Source organism: Pseudomyrmex gracilis, unplaced genomic scaffold (assembly GCF_002006095.1).
Source record: "Pseudomyrmex gracilis isolate BER0280 unplaced genomic scaffold, ASM200609v1 scaffold_191, whole genome shotgun sequence".
NCBI lineage: Eukaryota > Metazoa > Arthropoda > Insecta > Hymenoptera > Formicidae > Pseudomyrmex > Pseudomyrmex gracilis.
In genome coordinates this window covers 161,339-177,035 of record NW_018020775.1, presented here as the reverse complement: position 1 = coordinate 177,035, position 15,697 = coordinate 161,339, and the positions used below count along the sequence as shown (strand labels likewise).

General features: G+C 41.6%; 1 protein-coding gene across 2 annotated transcripts in view; it reads left to right on the top strand.

Annotated features, from left to right (window-relative positions):
* The first annotated feature begins 539 nt into the window (after window positions 1–539).
* LOC109858182 (frequenin-1) overlaps window positions 540–15,697 on the top strand; it is a 49,383-nt gene continuing 34,225 nt past the window's right edge. The window contains exons 1-2 of one of the 2 annotated variants that reach the window (XM_020435208.1): window positions 540–594; window positions 3,462–4,249. In XM_020435208.1, coding sequence (XP_020290797.1) covers window positions 4,186–4,249 — 64 coding nt within the window. In that variant the 5' untranslated portion in view covers window positions 540–594; window positions 3,462–4,185. Of the gene's footprint in view, window positions 670–3,461; window positions 4,250–15,697 lie in introns of both variants that reach the window. The other variant, XM_020435207.1, reaches the window with a different exon arrangement.

Below are 15,697 nucleotides of genomic sequence, written 5' to 3'. Positions count from 1 at the left end.
AAAGTTTCTCCCCCTAAAGTGTCTGGGTGCTAACAATATTTGTAAGACGAGAATTATGGTCAAATGTAAGTGAAGAGGTAAAGGCATCCGGGCACGCGCGCGCGCAAAGGAAAAAAGATGAAAGAGATGAAATAGCAGAAACGAATCCGCGAAAGAGAGACGTAGGCGCAAAGAAGCGAGCGCGCAAAAGAGACAGAAAACGTTGCTTGTGCGAGAAATCGAGACGGAAAAATTTCCTCCACACACGGGATGAACGGAGAAAACGAATCAAAAAAGCACGAGAGAGTTGGAAAATCGGGAAAGGAAAGACAAGCGTGGAAACGACGCAGAACGAGCGCGATCGACCGAGACGGCGAGTATGCGAGTTCAACAGAGAAGGAGAAAGCGCGAGGAGGATCGAAGGTGACGGCGGAATCGGAGGAACCGGCGCGGGAGGGCGGATAGCATCCTCCTCAGGTTTAGAGTGGTGCGCTTGCGCTATCGTAACCTAACACACTTCCACATAATATCATCGCCGAGCCAGTCTGACGCCAGGCGCCGCGACGCTATGACGTCACCGATCCGCGCTTCGCCGACGAACGTATCTCGCAAGCGGTGAGAACTCATGAATGAAACCCTGTTCACCGCCGAGTCTACGAATACGGTCCTCGTAAAGGAACGCAAGCACAGGTTCGGATCGACACAAACGCAAAAACGGGGAACGAGAATCCTCGTTTCCCGAAACACATCCGGGACCAATTGGCAAACGGATTGGTTCGCCAGTTCGAGGCAACGTCTGGTTCGTCAGCTTGCGTGTGACAAAACCGATCCTGCGCGAACGATCGAGCCTCAATACTATCGCGTTGAATCGCGTTGCGACAGGTCGAGATTATAATTCACCTCCGCCGCAGACGAGCTTCGATCGAGCGAGTTAAATTACATCGAAGCACGATATTGACTGTATCTTCATTCCATCTGTCCGGCATGATCTCTCTTGTTGTTAGTGATGGTTTCGAGCACGTTTTGCGGATTACATGCAACCGCTCGTCGGCTACCTTCCTCGTCTTTGTACGACACCGTTCTCCACTACTCTATCGACGTTTCCGTACAAAAGTCGCGCGAGTTGCTATTCGTGACGACGGGCACCCTTTATCGCGATCGAGTGCAGCTGTGGACACACGACGCTTAAGTGCACTTTGGAGAGTGGCTTGTCGATATCCGGTTTGTTTTATGAATGGGCGCCACCAAAAGAACGTCTCTCGATAATGAGCTTTGCGCGACCGTTCTCCGGAGGATTCATAAACTGGAGAACGCGAAATTGCGCTCGATCCTACGTCCCGTTTCCCGTTTAAGCAACTTTCGCGTTTCTTCCGCGTTTTTTTTAGCGCTCGAACGTACATTTCTTTTCTTCGCCAATCGTCTCGTTGTTCCCCGCGACTCAATGATAATGACGTAAAAACGCGTGCTCCAGGTATCATCGCGAGGTCGTGCCGCACGAGGTCAAGGGTGCAGCACGACCTCGACCGAAAGTTAATCATTTGACAAGGTTCCCCTCTCTCTCCCCTCGTCTCCATCTCTCGCCGCGGCCTTCGATATTCCCGAATTTCGCTGGGTCATCCCCGCTGCTGTGTGGAGTTGCCCGGCGCGTCTCTCTCTCATGCAGATCGACTTCCGCAATTTTGCGACGCGACGATGCGCCGTGTGAATCAAATACCTACCCGGTATCGCGCGTTTATACCTCCTTCTCCCCGCTCTCTTCTTTCCGAAACTTTGCGGGGGAACCCCGACGCGACGTTACGCGCCACCGCGAAACGCGACGTGATATGAATTCGTATTAGCCGCGACCGATCTGCATTCGGATTCATGAGTTTCTCTTCCTAGTGAGATCTCACACTCGGCGGTTATTCGCTTCGACTATCCTCCACGTCATTCAGACGCGTGAATAAGATCTCTCCATACCGGGTGGTTGCGGCGAAGCCCAAAACTTCGCCGTGTAAGTTCATCTCACGTTCTCTCCAACGTTCGTCCCACATCTCTCCAACAAGAGAGACCATGCGCGTCTCTCATTCGTCCATTGTTATATACCGTCAAGTTTTTCGCCAAATTTTCACATTGAACGAACATTCGTTTCGAATCTCCATATTTCCTTTTCACGTTCAATTTTCCCGCAGCTTTTCCTTTCGTTTCAAATTTGCCTTCATTTCAATCGCAACTCAATTAATCCGCTCGTTTGCACCGAGAGACGGAGGAAATTAGAATGATAGAAAAAAAAAAACGCGAGAAAAAACTCAATTAATTATTCAACGGCACTAATGACGTAATAAATGCACCGATGCATATCTCAAGTTCTTATGTGCCGATGATCGATCCGCGTAGACTGACAAAAGTCATCATTTCGAGAGCAATAATTATTTATACATTCTCTGCTGTCAGTTTTGACGAACATCAAGTATAATCTAAACTTAATTGATATCTTGCTTATGAATATTCAAAGAGTGTTTTGATTGAAATGTGTGTCTAATAAAAGTGTGTTTATCTTATGATAAACAACACCATCGTTCTTAAACGTTAATTAAAAGTATGTCGCGGTAGAATAAGAAGAAAAAATTAACGCTATTGCTTTCAGGTAACAAACAGCGCTTAATAAATTTTTTTTATAATATGCGGCAAAATATTGGATTAAAAGGTATCGCGATCGTAACGGCGTAATCAAATCGTGACAGCAAGAGCTAAGAAAAATATACGTTTGCTGGAAATTCTATTTAATCCTAAGGTTGATGATATACGCTATTTGGCCTTTAAAACCCTTACACATAATAGCCCTGAAGGGATTGGCTAGTGCAAGTTCTGAAAGCAAGTCAGTACCGGTCGTCTCGCGTTACGGCCTTTGAAACTCCGATATGTTCGTTCTGAGACACGATGTATTTCCGTCGATAACGCTATTTCGCGTTTGCACTTCGATATCTTCGAACGTATTTCGAAAAATTTGTCCAATTCGTGAAAATTTGATAAATGTCTAATGACTCTCAATTCAAGCGAGAAAAAAAAATGCGGAAATTAAGAACAGATTTATCGAGCGCGCACCTACTTCGACAAACTTTTCCAACATTTTCCAGGGTGCTCCTCCGTCTTAATTTCCCGATACGATCTTCGCGAATCGAAGCTCGTCGGCGTACTTCAGAACTTCTCCGAGCGGCGCGATTAATGATTCCGCGAAGTTTACCGCATCGGAAAATTATCACTCACTTAATGTCCGTCTGAGAATTACGATTCTGAGATGCGCAGCGTCAAATCTTTAATTTCTGCGATGACATTTTGAAAGGTCGTGAACCGTGGTCGAGAACGAAAGGAGAGAGAGAAAGAGAGAGAGAGAGAGAGAGAGAGAGAGAGAGAGAGAGAGAGAAATGAAAAGCTGCAGGCGCGATTCACAGGAGAGTTCGCGCTTTCATTAAAATAAAATTCTGTCTTATCTTTCTTCGCAGAAAAAGCAATATCATCGAAAAGAAAATCTACGTAGAAGGCATATCATCGCATCGATCCCGTTAATAAGACAATATATCGTCGAGTTATGTCGAAGTCACGTCGTAATTAAATTGATTAAACATAGCCGTGCCGCGTTCCACGCGGACGAAAATTAAATCAAACCCCATTGTTCTCGAGGCTTGCACGCGCTCTCGTTCGCAACGCAAATTCACCGCGAGCCGTCAAGCGTTCTCGAGAGATCGAAGAAAGTTTCCGCCTTCTTCCTGCAAAACACACCTCCAAATTGAATCCATCGGCGAACTTCTCGAGACAGAGGCGAACTGGCTCGACTCGACGTGAGGGAGGAAGTTGCAGGCAAGGAAACTTATCGAGTGGGATTCGATAGGGTCCCCGCTCGACCTCGAAACAAGAGGAGTTCAAGGAACTCGTGAAACATCGTTTTAGACGAGACACGATTGTGTTCGAGCGTGTCTAGAAATTTTTATCGAGAGCGACGGAATTTTTCCGTCTAGCGCCGTGAGAACAACGTCGATTCTGGCCGTCGAATAAGCTTCGGAAAAATTAACTTTATCTCTCTGGCACGTTAATCGCGGGATTCGATGTAATCCGGGAGATGCGAGCTGGACGGTGAAAATTCCAAAGAAATATTCAAGAAACGAACAAGATCTTCGATTCGACGACCGGTGTAACTCGTTAAGTCCGCAGTTCCGAGAATCTACGAACATGGGCAAGAAGAACAGCAAACTCAAGCAGGATACCATCGATCGACTCACCACCGACACGTACTGTAAGTAGTAACAACTTGCCATCGCGCGCCGCCGTACCAGCTGCTTTATCATTGCGTTGTCGCGTACAGACGCGTGCAAACTCGCTCACTTGATAGATTAATATAACGGAGTCGCGTGTGTACCTAATTATCGCGATTTCCATAAATTTCTCGCTTACTGCCAGTGTGTGTTCGCCAGCTCGCATAAATCCCGAGTTAAAATCGGTCTTTGAGACTCGCTCCGCTGAACGGAAAAATGTTCCTTTCGGTGCATTCTTGAAAAAAGTAGATCTTCCGAGTCGTGTGCATTCTTTCCGAGCGAGCTGGGGAACGGATCGCGGAAAACCGAAAGACGTAGAGATTGGCTTCTCTCGAGTTCTTCCGACTGACCTACTGCGTTATTTTGCCAATCCTTCCGTGTTGCACTCAAGGAAACCCGCAGCCTCCAACGTCGAACGATTATTATCTCGTCTATTTTTTTTTCTTTTTTCAGTCTCTCTATCTCTCTCTCTCTTTCTTTCTCGTTTCGCGCTTTCTTTCTGCACGCTTTCCGCGTCTGCACGCTAAGCGCGCATCGATCGCGCGGTCGTTCAATACGCGGCCGCAACGACGTACTTTCCTTCATTCGATAAAACGCGTTTAATCCATTTCGCCGTTGCAAAGTTTGCCCTGTCGGAAACGATGGCATACCGCCGCCGCCGCCAACGCTCGCCACGCCACGTGGCTTTGTTTCCGTTGAACGAGAGCTACGTTTGATAACGAGCGCGAACGCCGTCTACAATCGGAATTGCATCTCTCTCTTTGTTTGATCTTTCAGTAGAAAAGTTGCAACGCCGCGGTATAACTCATATTTACCATCAAGTTTTTCATATTTATATCAACGTGTTCATATACCGAGGTAAACAGTCTGTTTGTTGTCGTGGCGCAAGTTAGGTTCGACTCGGTAAAACGCGAACGTTTTTTAAAAAAAACAAATATCTCGATAACGAACCCGACAGTGCTGCCGATCGTTTTCCCGTAGAAAATCGGTCGCGCCGACATTAATGGCCGACTAAAATATTACGAGCGTCGAACGCGCGCGCAAAGATAGACTATAGGTGGGCGAGAGCTCTCGGCGAGATTCATTCAGGTGAATTAAATGCAAAGGGCGAGCGTGTTTTTTGGTTCGGATATTTCCAAGTGACCTGCGTTCAACTCGGCAATCGATGACGACGGATTTCACACAAACCCTTATTGAGATTTTCGTCCCTGACCGGCGCAAAGCAAATTCGATTAATAGACATCACGTACGGAGGTGCAAATTCGTTTGGCAAACGAATCTCGTTTAAGCGACACAGCAATGGTCTACGGACAAGCTAAGTCAACAATTTCTTATGTCTCCTGTCTTTCCTAAAAGAGACTCTTGGATATCGATTATGTTACAATTAATGACAACAGAACGAACGGCTCTCCTTTTTCGTCATGTTCAAATGTTTACATACGCGTCACAAAAAGAAAAAACACTAATTACAGCGGGAAGACATTTATTGGCTCGCACACAAAGGCAATTATACTCTTTTGATTTTTTTTTTTTTAAATTATGAAGTATTAATAGAAAATATAAATTATTTTACAATTAATTGAAAAGCGTATTTTTATTGTTATAAGTTTCTAAGAAAAAGAGATCACTTATTTGCAAAGTATTAAGAGCACAACAATCTATTCTCTATTCAATGAAAAAAGAATTTATATCGGATATGGAAAGGAAGTGCGCACAAAATCTCCGACAGAGTCTAGTTTAGCAGCTCTATTTGCCTTTGCACTTTTTTATATCCGTCAATTTCCGTTTAACTCAATCGATTGATTGACCCAGTATAATAAAAAGTTGTATATACTATATGAAATAATATTACTGTGAAATAAACGTCAAGCGCGTTGGTTGCAAACACAACTTTATCAAACCACGTAGTAGCTTCTCCGCCGTAGTTTCACACCTGCGTCAATAATATATCTATCAGCCAACATTTCTGTCGCTAAGTTATAAACATTTTATGTTGCACGTTGTCGCACGACGGCGCTTTGATCTCGATAACCGAAATAAATCGTATCAGGGGTTGAATGTACAGCGTTTTACACACAAATAAAAACGTCACATTTATCTCCGTTTTCTAACAAGCTATCACATCGATGTGAAAACATTAATTTAACTTGAAATACAGTTTGGTTATCATATATTTATCGATATTATCATTATATATATATAACGTGGCGAGAGAAAAGTAATCGAATTTCAATCAATTCATCGTACATAGTTGTCTCTCAATCTGTTTAAACACACAATGAGAATTTACGTCGTCATCTTGCGTCCGTCAGACACGCCTTGTAATAACGTATAATATGAATTAACTAAACAAAGCGCACCACCGTTTGCCGGAGCTGTCTGTATAGCTAAAAGCGTTTATTCCACGGCGCACGGTGTCGACAGAAAAATGTAATCTCATCCGACAATATTCTCTGCTTTCTCGCTTTTCTTTCGAGTACAGAGAGTGGCTCAACGTGCCGTAAAAAACTTGCACATCGTGCTCGTTTACCGTTTCTGTCTCCGCCATACCCACATGTAGAAATAAAACCAGATGCAACTTTATACAAACCGCGCCTAACAAACAGGCGACAGGCTTTTTTCCCTTTGAATCGTTTCCCGAATGATATATCCTAACTGCTCGTCCGCGCTTTTGTATATTGCGGATAAAAAAATAATTCCCGTTTTTTTTTCTACCACCAATTTGAGCAGCTCACGCGCGAATAAAATCGCTGTTAAATAATTTTTCTTTTAAAACGCCGGTTTTTGCGTGACATTTTTTATATAGAATTTGTCGCAAACGTTCTCTCTTCGCTTATATTAAACATTTTTTATCTGAATTTTACATTATTTATAGCTGTGAAATAACTGTGATTTTCGAAAAATATTGATGAGAGAAACGCTTGATATAATTAATTTTCTCCGCGACTCAAATAAATATCGACAAAATTAAAATCAATATTTTGTTTTTGGATTAATATTTTCAAATGATTGAAGTATTTCATAAAGATGCGAAAGACTCTGTCATAATTGTATCAGCTTTTTAGTCAGTCAAACACTGTGACGTTGTGACATTATTCTCTTTTTTCATCTCCGAACAAATTTATTAATTTCCGATCAATTCGATACAGCACAAAACAATTGCTAGCGATATGTTAGCCTTGATATTCCTAAAGTAAGTTACAAAAGGGATCAGTCAATAAATTCGAACGTGATGGATAGTCTCAATCTTCAGGTTGACGCGGGACGCTTAAACTCTTATTAGATCATCGTGGAATACATTTAAAAGAAGCTTTATCGAAGATGCGCACGCCTCGTTGATCAGTTGCGAGGCCGAAAAATCTGCTGTCGCGTTTATTATTCCACTTGAGCGAGTAGATTTTTCAATGATCTCCTTGCTCGATAACTTCCGGTTCATACACAATTCTTTGTTAGAAAAAAAAAAAAAACAAACGGTAACTCTCGAGGTCACTTTGAGGTCACTCGATAAAAAATTCAATCGTGGCAGGTCTTCGTGCTACGAGCACATTTAATTGCCATAAAAAGTTTTGCATTATTTATCCCACGAGAATAAGTTCGAAAGTTGCGCTAAGCGCACACCATATACTCTTAACTTTAATTACGATCGAGAGTAGAGACTTTTATAAAGAGAGAGAGAGAGAGAGAGAGAGAGAGATGTACGAATTTGATCTACGCGCGTCGGTTTTCCGCGTTTAACTCCGTGGAAAATAGCTGTCTTATCCGAGAACCAATTTAAACGTCCGCAATTTCTGAACAAGACGATCGATAGAATGGATCTTCGTAAAATTGTTCACGGACGCACGAATAGCTTCATAGATACGTCGGGGGAGGGGGGGGAGAGGGGAAACACCGAAAAAGACGATCCCGCACGAAATTTTATCTGAGATTAGAGAGCGAGTTTTTTTTCGACAATAGGTCGTCGTCGATTACAAAAAAAAAAAAAAAAGAAAAAAAAAACAATCGATGCAACGGCGAGAAACTCGAGGCCGTATCGGTTTTCGCTCGTTTCTCAATACTTTCATTCGCTGAATACCCCAACAGAATGTTAAAAATAATTGCGAAAGAGGAACGTGTTACACGCCTCTTCGATTATGGAAATCGGAGACATGCACGGAGAAGCATTAAAATGGAAATGTCGATGGACAAAACACGACATAAATCATAAAACGGATAAAATACGCGTACAGGAGAATGTAATATTCGTAACATAAATCGTGACGAGTGGACGCCGCTGGCGATGTCGCCGGACATAATGTTGGCGTTGCATTCAAATTATACACTATCGATGTAACGTCTCCGAGCGGCGAATGTCCGTTGTCTGTCGCGTATGAATCGGTTTAAATGCGATAGCGCGCGCGCGAACGATTGTTCTACGTGTATTGTCTCCTATAGTCTAAATTACTGGCGTGAATTTGCCAGTCGGACGAACTTGTAGGGAAGGTTCACGTTATAGGAATAATAACTGTGAAATTACGAGCTATTACGGATTACAACCTCGTTAGAAGCCGGTCACGAGGAATTTCACGCGCGGACGCACCTTTAGCCGGACACCGTCGTCCTTTTGGATTATAAATTCAAGCTCGGCTGGTTACGCGCGTAATCCTATTCAACTTTCGAGCCAAGTGAGCGTACCGAGCTAGCGAAAAACGGGATGGATTTCGTCGTTTGCACCGACGTCGTAGTTGCTGCGAATAACAAACGTTCGTTAAATATTAATCGCGCGCCGAAACGTGACCTTTTCACGAACAAAATTACAAATATCTGCCTTTCGCCCGTATAATGCTAACAGCATTTGAAGGCGGCACGCATGTATCTTTGATAAAATTCAAATTAGCAGGCACTCTTGACATAAATGGGAATATCTATTATAATCTAATTGCGGCGTAATGCACCCTCGTTCGCGATCATTATATTTAACGTGATCAAATTTACTGCAGCTTTCTGTCGTGTCACACGTTCGCGCAAATAAAATTCTGTCCATTAACCACGGCGCTGGAAATGACAAATTACGCGATATATGTAGTATATATTTTCCTCCCATCATTTGATAAATTATCAATTTTACGTTGTAAGCAATTTTATATCATTTGCTTATACTATATCCTTCTCGTTATACAATGCGAGAAGCAATTGATAAAATATCCGAAACGATGCGTGCGATAACGACATTGTCGTTGACAAGTTTCATTCTTCGGAAGAACAAATGTCAAACATTGACTCACATTATAGCGCGTGGTGTTTGTGCGACAGCTCGCCAAAGTAAATAATTTTTTGACAAATGCATCAGTTCTCATATATCAATTGCTAAAATTTATCAAGCTTGAATTGCTGCTTCATCCATTTTATTTGGTCAAATATGGTCCCGTGCGATTTTTATTTATTTTCGAATCTGAACAAATGGCTCAATGGAAAGAAATTTTCGAGTAACAATGAAGCCGTAAGTGGCTATACTTCGAGCGAGCTGTCACACAAACACTACGTGCAATAACGAGTTAGCTTTTGACATTTGTTATTCTTCTGAAGAATAAAAAACTTGTCAACGACACCACAGCAATGTCGCTTATCTATGCGTCGTTTCAGATCAATCACCTTCACGTGATATACTGTAACATGATAAAAATTAATCGCAATCTGATTTTCGTTTACATCACACGTTACATCAACAGTGATAAAAAAAAGCTCTTTAATTCTAAAAGTTAAACTATCGACTGTATAAAATTTCTACACTGAGAAAAAAAAGTTGTTGAAGTAACAAAATTGTATTTGATTCAACTATATGCAGCGGTCACGGGCTGTCAATGAAATATTGATTAATGTAAAAAGATATCATGTTTCAATAGATATAATAATTAGGTTATACCGAAAGACAATTTAGTTGTTTTAACAAAATTATAATTTGCTTAAATACAGGTAACTTTGAATGTACAACACAATAGGACAACACAATATTTTGTCTGCTTATAAAAATAAACAGTTTGATTAAATGAAATACTTAGTACAAAGAAATTCAGATTATATTCAATTAAAGTAAATGAGAATTGCCTATTTCATCTTTTTTAACAGTATCTTTTATTTGAAATTATCACAACTTATGTTCGACAAAACAATTCATGGTTTAGTGAATTAAATATGTTCATTACCACTATTGTTAATTCAACTTATACGAATTTGTTATCTTTATTACCATATGCTTGAATTAAAAAAACAAGATATTTCAGATAACAAACTGAAACTCAACTAAACGCATTTAGTTGAGTTAATAGTATTTTTTTCTCAGTGTACCTGCGTCAGTGATCACATTTAGTAGATTTTAATATAAAGTAAATAAAAGCCATTATTATCAACATTGAAGCGATCTCAGTTGAAGCTTTTTTTTTTATTTTTACGTAGCACTCTCTAAAACTCCGAAAAAAAAAGACAATCCAATTGCATAAACAATCTCACGTTCATCGAGAAACACTTCGTTTTCCCGATTTTCTGTTCGGCATAATCCCGAGCAATATAAGAGCAGTAATTTTACTAATGCCACATTCATAAAAAAAGCTACTTGAAATATCTGTTAATTACTGTTCGAAAACGCGGATTGAATACGCTGCACGGCACGATGTAATGAAAACCACAATGCACGCATTTTATAACCAAAGTCGTAGCTCCCCGGAGTCCTCATATACCGAGACAATCATGAAGACAATAGGCTTCATCGGTCTTAGCTCGACCGTGCAATTTCCCTTAATAGAGAATTCCCCGCTATCATTATCCGCGGGATATCGATATACAAAATATTTGAAATGAAATTTTAGTAGCTTTGCATTATATTTTCATTATAATTGTATATATATATTTAAGTTTTATTTTAATATTTTAATATTAAATATATTTACAGAACATTGCGTTCACAGAATGATTATTGTGAACATAGCATTTAAATAAAAAATTGCTTGAACATTGTAACTTATTTTTTGACGATGATATTTTATTTCGTTTCGCTTGTGTTGACGTTTTCGGTCATGATAATAGTTCACGTAATTATATTACGTCACCGTGATATTATAGCTTTTGTGTGTGTGTATGTGTGTGTGTGTTGTTACACTTTAAAAAATAATTAATAACTGATGTGTCTTCAAACACTCACGAAGGTACGCCGGACATTTTATAATTCGTAAAACGTGTCTGATAGCAATCTTAGATCGTAGCTAACGTTCGCTCGTAAATGTTCGGCTACGAATGTTCCGCATTATTACGAGCATTCTCATAAGGTTGCGACCATCGTCACCGCACCACCATACATTCGCTCGGGAAACTTCCATTCAATCTGACCGCGAAAATCAATAGACAGCTGTTTCGCGACTACATTATGTTACGAACGATTATGCCGAGTGTGTATATCTCACATTAGGCATTTATTTTTAGCATCTCGCGTGATCGCGTGACTCTATGTAGCGCGTTATCAAATTATTAATTTATCCGATGAACGATCTTACACTTCATCTCCCTCCTTCTTTCTCGGTTTTATCTTGAGTGCTCATATTCGATCAGAAATGTTCTTCTAACTTGCGCGCTAAACTTTTTTATCGATTTACGCACGTGTTACACTTCGTGACTGTTCGTCGCTGCAAATAACTCGCGTACACACTTGTATCGAGAATCTCACCGAGAGAAACTGAGGAGAAACCATTATTTATTTCTCTTTGGCATTCACAGCTACTCGCGAGAGCACTTTCGTTACTCAATCTCTCTCCGCGAGAGTACATATTGCCACGACGAATAATTGAATATTGCCTACGACGGAGTTTCACTATTTTTTCTTTCTGACTTGTTCGCGACATTTCTAACTGACCGACCTGCTAGACGCGGAGGCGTTTTACGGCTTTATTTACGACCGTTTAAAACGATCGCCAACGCGACGTTGCGGCTAAAGCTCGTCCAATATTCACTTTGTCCTGCGTATTTTGCTCAATGTCAGCAAATTGAAATACTCGCCCATCTGACTAAAGAGAGAAGGAATTCGGATCTTATTTATCGTCGTACAATTTTTTAAATAACACACATACATATTTGCGCCCACACAATTTTCTTGTATACTTTTATTCCTTTTATACACTTGGCCTTTACGCGCTCGTCGCGTCATATTACAAAAACAACAGAAATAATAAATTTGCGGGCGCTTTTATGGTCGACATTTCGCTCCGATCATTTTTCCCGCATCAGCTTTACGTCCAGAGCGAGATGGTTTTTCGCTGCCGAGAATCAGAAGAAAGAGAGAGAGAGAGAGAGAGAGAGAGAGAGAGAGAGAGAGAGAGAGAGAAAGACGCACAAGCTAAGTTTCATGCCGACTTCAATCTCCGACTTAAACTCGAGTGGTGGCGGATATATCGAGCATGAATCATTCAGAAATGTTCCGCGTCACACGTATCATCCTTTGGGAATCGCTCGGGAGAGAACTTTGCCCGACGTTTTTGCAGCGAGTTCGGGTGAGATGTCGCCCCGCGAGATCGGCCCTAGTGGTTTATTTCATTTAAGCTCTATTGAATGTTGTTTTTGTGTTACTCCCCGCAGCGAGTCGAAAAAATCGAACGAGCCGTATCGCGGAAGCTGGCGATATCGGCTTGGCTCGTGACGACAAAGACAAGCGCCTCCGCGACGAGGCGGCGGCGTCGCGCTAAAACGTCCGCCGCGGCTCGGTTTCCCCTCTTTCGTCTTTTTTCCATTCTCGCAAGAGTGGCAAACGGAAACGCTTGGATGGATCCCGCCGTTCCCCCCTCCTCCTCCCCCCCCCCCGCGTCACGTCGTCTTTCAACCCTCGCGTCGTTTCAAACTCCTCGCAGAATGAAAACGACGATCGTGATACGTAAAGTTTGTGCGAGCAGTTTCTTTTTTCATCCTTTGTAGACATGGCGCAACGTGACGTCGCGTCGTTGGTTATTATTCATTTGTAGCGTTTTCCCACCACTCCCACCGTCGTATATCCTCCCGGATCGTCGTCTGTCACGGTGCACGATCGATGCACGTGATGCTTCGCCACTCGTCGCTGACTACATGCAGCGCCTATGCGCTCGTCCATTTTATATGTGTACGTGTAGATATACATATATACACATGCGTGTGTGAACCAGACGATTACCGGCCAGCCACATGTGTGGTCTTGGTCGCTCTGTCTGTCGAGTATCGCGTTCGCAGCGCGAGTTCTACTTTACTCGCGTATCAATTTCCCGTTCCACAAATACGCGACGCGCGCGCGATTTCTAAATATATCTTGATATTAGCTATAGCGGAGAAATAAATTAATTTGGAATTTAAGTTAGTTCGCGGAAGTTTTTCCATTTGAGTAACATTCATACAGTCGCAATTAACATTTCCGGTTTAATATTCGCGCTTACATAAAACAAAATCAAAACATTTCGCAGTTGAAACAGCATGAAACGGTACATTAAGCAAATTGCAAACTCTAAATATTCGAGTTATTTGAATGTACAAATCGATAAACTTGAATATGAATAACATTTAATATAACGTAATTTAAAGACTGATAATAATAATGCTGATAATTTGCGCGATAAAATTGCGTCTTCGAGAAATTTAATTAAGTTAAACATTTTATCTCATACACAAAAAAAAAAGAGCGTGTCGTCAATTGCTACGAGAATTACGGGAATGATTTATATTGTTCTGAAATAAAAAATAGCGAATATACCCGATTGTAAACGTAAAATATTCTTGATAAAAAATCGCGTTGTATAACCAGCCGCACGTTTTTTCTTCCGATAAGAGAAAAAAAAGCGTCTGTGTTTTCCTACCTCAAAAAGTGTCTTTACTCTAAATTTTTCAGCAGATACACGCGCGCCGCTCTTCTGTGTGTGTGTCGAGTTAATTTAATTTCCCGAATACACCACAACTACGCGCTGCGGAAAGTGCAAACTCTTGCACGCGCGTCCTTTACACGTCAGTTATATACCGTGAGATGGATCCCGCGGGAGTTACATCGGACTGCTGCAATCAACTGACAAGGAGACACGGAATACCGATCAGTTATAACTGTGCATTCGTACAAGAATATATGACGTAGCAGCGATGGGAAAACGGTGACGGCAATTATCCGAACGGGAAAATCGAATATCCGCGCGAATAACGGCGAATAAACGAACGGCAATGAACAAACTATAGGTATATACGCTCGCCGAGCAATTCACGCGCGATCCGATAAACGAACCGTTAATCGACTTGGAGCAATCGGTCCCTTTTCGTATTCTTGGACGTAGACCGAGAGATATATAACGCGCGACGGGGGAACATGCCCGGACAATCCGAGTTTCGACCAACTTCTTGAACGCGCCAATGGCGTTGCCTCGATGTTAATTTTCAGTCCTTGTAATCTCGTTACAGCGCCGAAACGCGGTTAGAACTAGAATCCAGGACGAGGCAATAGATATACAACGGTGAGCGTGTTGGTTTGTTCGCTCAAGGTATCGGATGCGTCCCGAGAATTCGCCCTTTGTTCAAACGCGGCTAAATTTATGGGAACCATCCTCATAATCCTCCCGCGAGCCCTTTGCGTAGCTCTTGTACGGCCGCTAGTGTATCTGCCGAGTATGCCGAGTATACCGTTTCTTGTTGTTAATGATTCATACATCCGGTCGCGAATGTGACACATCTCGACTGTTCGCTCGAGAATTCCACCGCAAAGAAATGAAAGCAAACGAACATGAAATGCGCGAAGCGGTAAGGAAGCGTGATTGCTTTTTTTTTTTTTTTTCCCACGTACTTTTTTCAATGCCGGAAACTATGCGAACGAATATTTCCTCGTCTGTACTGCGGTCTGATAGATTGCGCAAAACCGTACGAATTCGTATATTACGGTATTTCTGCGATGGACGGTAAAGCTATTTCAAAGCGCCGCCCCGTTCGTAACAAGGACCGTTCTATATACACAGCGGGATACATAAAAGAGATTTACGATATGTGCGTTAAAGAGACTTTTATTAAACCGAAAGATATCATTGCGCATTTCCCGGTTAAGTGTAAGCGAGTGACCTCACACATCGCTGAGTTAATTGGTTTTTAATCAAGTCGTGTTACTTTGTATAATTTCATACATTCTATTGCACAACAATAAAAATAAAATAATTGTCATTATTTATAATAATAAGGCAATAATAATAATACGCGTTAATAATAAGGCAATTTCTTTATTTTGAAGTAGCGAGATTATCAGATCAAAAAAGCTCTATTGCGTTTTTTATATTGACAACAAACATTTTTATTACAAAGTTTACTAACATCGGAAACGGCTTTTGCAACTTTTATCGCAATCAGAAAGTTGGTTCGCGAATAAATATTGAGAGATCCGATCCGACGGTGGAACACACATAATTCTTTTTGTAGGTTAGCAGAAT